Here is a 1328-nt window from a genome sequence, read left to right as displayed (position 1 = left end):
CCCACACACATTATTGGTCCATTTTATGCAACCAGAGTGCCACATGATTTTATAGCAGACCTCTTACAAAGCCAGGCTACGCAGGGAGTTAACGCTTCTCTTCAAATTTTGAGAATTTGCATTACCACAAACATCGAGCATGGCCAACAAAATCACACCTCTTCTTTTCCGGGCACTGGTTGAGATGTCTGAAGTACACTCTTCAAAAGTTGTACGAGGAAATCCCAACAGAGCAAATATCAGGTAAGAGCAAAAATGCCGGTAAGCGATCCTCCAGCAAGTTTGCGACAACCGGCGGCGTGTAGGCTATTTTGATCATTCACCAACTGTAGCCGGTGGCTTATTTTTATTTTTTTTACAATGGTTGAATACAACGGCAGTAAAAAAGAAATGTACATAAAAATTGTTTTAAATATGAGACGTTTGTATAAAATGTAGGCCTAGGATGTTGAGAAAATTAAGCTGGATTTCCGGTTACAATTAAATTTGGAATATAGTGCAGTACAATTGAACATGTTAAGAATTATAAAGAAAAAATGACATTTTTCCAACTGGAGAAAGTTTATATTGCGAAGTGACAAGATGCACATGTCGCGATTGATAACGGTTTGTTCTATATTGGCGTACATTAGGCTTCAGAATTAGAAAAAGTCTGTTTCTCAAAAAGTCTGTCAACGTGCTCTGTTCATAACCCTCAGGTGCCTTACTTTATCCATCAAATTCGTCTTTGAGTTTAGTAACCAGTTTAGATCGGCCTACTACACAGTGGAAGTTCTAGAGCTTTTGCAAGGGCTTGATCTGATCTCATTAAGTCTGGGATTTAAACCCACAACCAAGCTATTTTCACCAAACTGGGACAAAATAATGTAGATCGTCTTTGTTATGATACTTTAAAACTGTTATTTTCTTCTGGAGTTTGGAAACATTGACTATCAAACAAAAAAGTCTCCACAGCATGTGGTTAAACCTATGTGAGCATAAGACCAGTGTACTTTACCAAAGATTAACACATTTTCTCTCTTCTCCTCCTCCCAGACACCTGGGCAGCTGTGGGGTCCTGTCAGCACGGCGTGCCACCCTTCCCCTGTCCTCCCCCCTCCGGACCACACCCTCCCGCAGCTTCATTAATCTGGCTGCCTCCATCACTGCCCGCAGGATGGAGTACTCTGAGAGCCGCACACTAGGGTGAGACATCATCACACACACAACTCCTCTCTGCCCCTCTGTCTTGTTAGCCCCTGTTGACCAGAGGTGATTCTAAAGCCCCACTTTCCAATTCTCAACTTCAAAACCCTTCAGTTAACATGTGGTTGGATTGAAATAGACCG

General features: G+C 41.9%; 1 protein-coding gene across 1 annotated transcript; it reads left to right on the top strand.

Annotated features, from left to right (window-relative positions):
- The first annotated feature begins 7 nt into the window (after positions 1-7).
- Positions 8-1204, top strand: LOC112080276 (coenzyme Q-binding protein COQ10 homolog, mitochondrial). Its single transcript, XM_024146010.2, has 2 exons — positions 8-243; positions 1036-1204. The coding sequence occupies exons 1-2, from the start codon at positions 140-142 to the stop codon at positions 1187-1189; spliced, it is 258 nt and encodes an 85-aa protein (XP_024001778.2). The 5' UTR covers positions 8-139; the 3' UTR covers positions 1190-1204.
- The last annotated feature ends 124 nt before the right edge of the window (positions 1205-1328 follow it).

The sequence above is a fragment of the Salvelinus sp. IW2-2015 genome, unplaced genomic scaffold, assembly GCF_002910315.2.
Source record: "Salvelinus sp. IW2-2015 unplaced genomic scaffold, ASM291031v2 Un_scaffold14497, whole genome shotgun sequence".
In the NCBI taxonomy this organism is placed as follows: domain Eukaryota; kingdom Metazoa; phylum Chordata; class Actinopteri; order Salmoniformes; family Salmonidae; genus Salvelinus; species Salvelinus sp. IW2-2015.
Note: the sequence above shows the minus strand (reverse complement) of the source record. Positions and strands in the feature narration are given on the sequence as shown.

Coding starts and splice junctions, on each gene's coding strand:
- LOC112080276 (XM_024146010.2), top strand. CDS start 140: ATGGCCAACAAAATCACACCTCTTCTTTTCCGGGCACTGGTTGAGATG. Junction 244..1,035: donor CCCAACAGAGCAAATATCAG/GTAAGAGCAAAA, acceptor TCCTCCTCCCAG/ACACCTGGGCAGCTGTGGGG.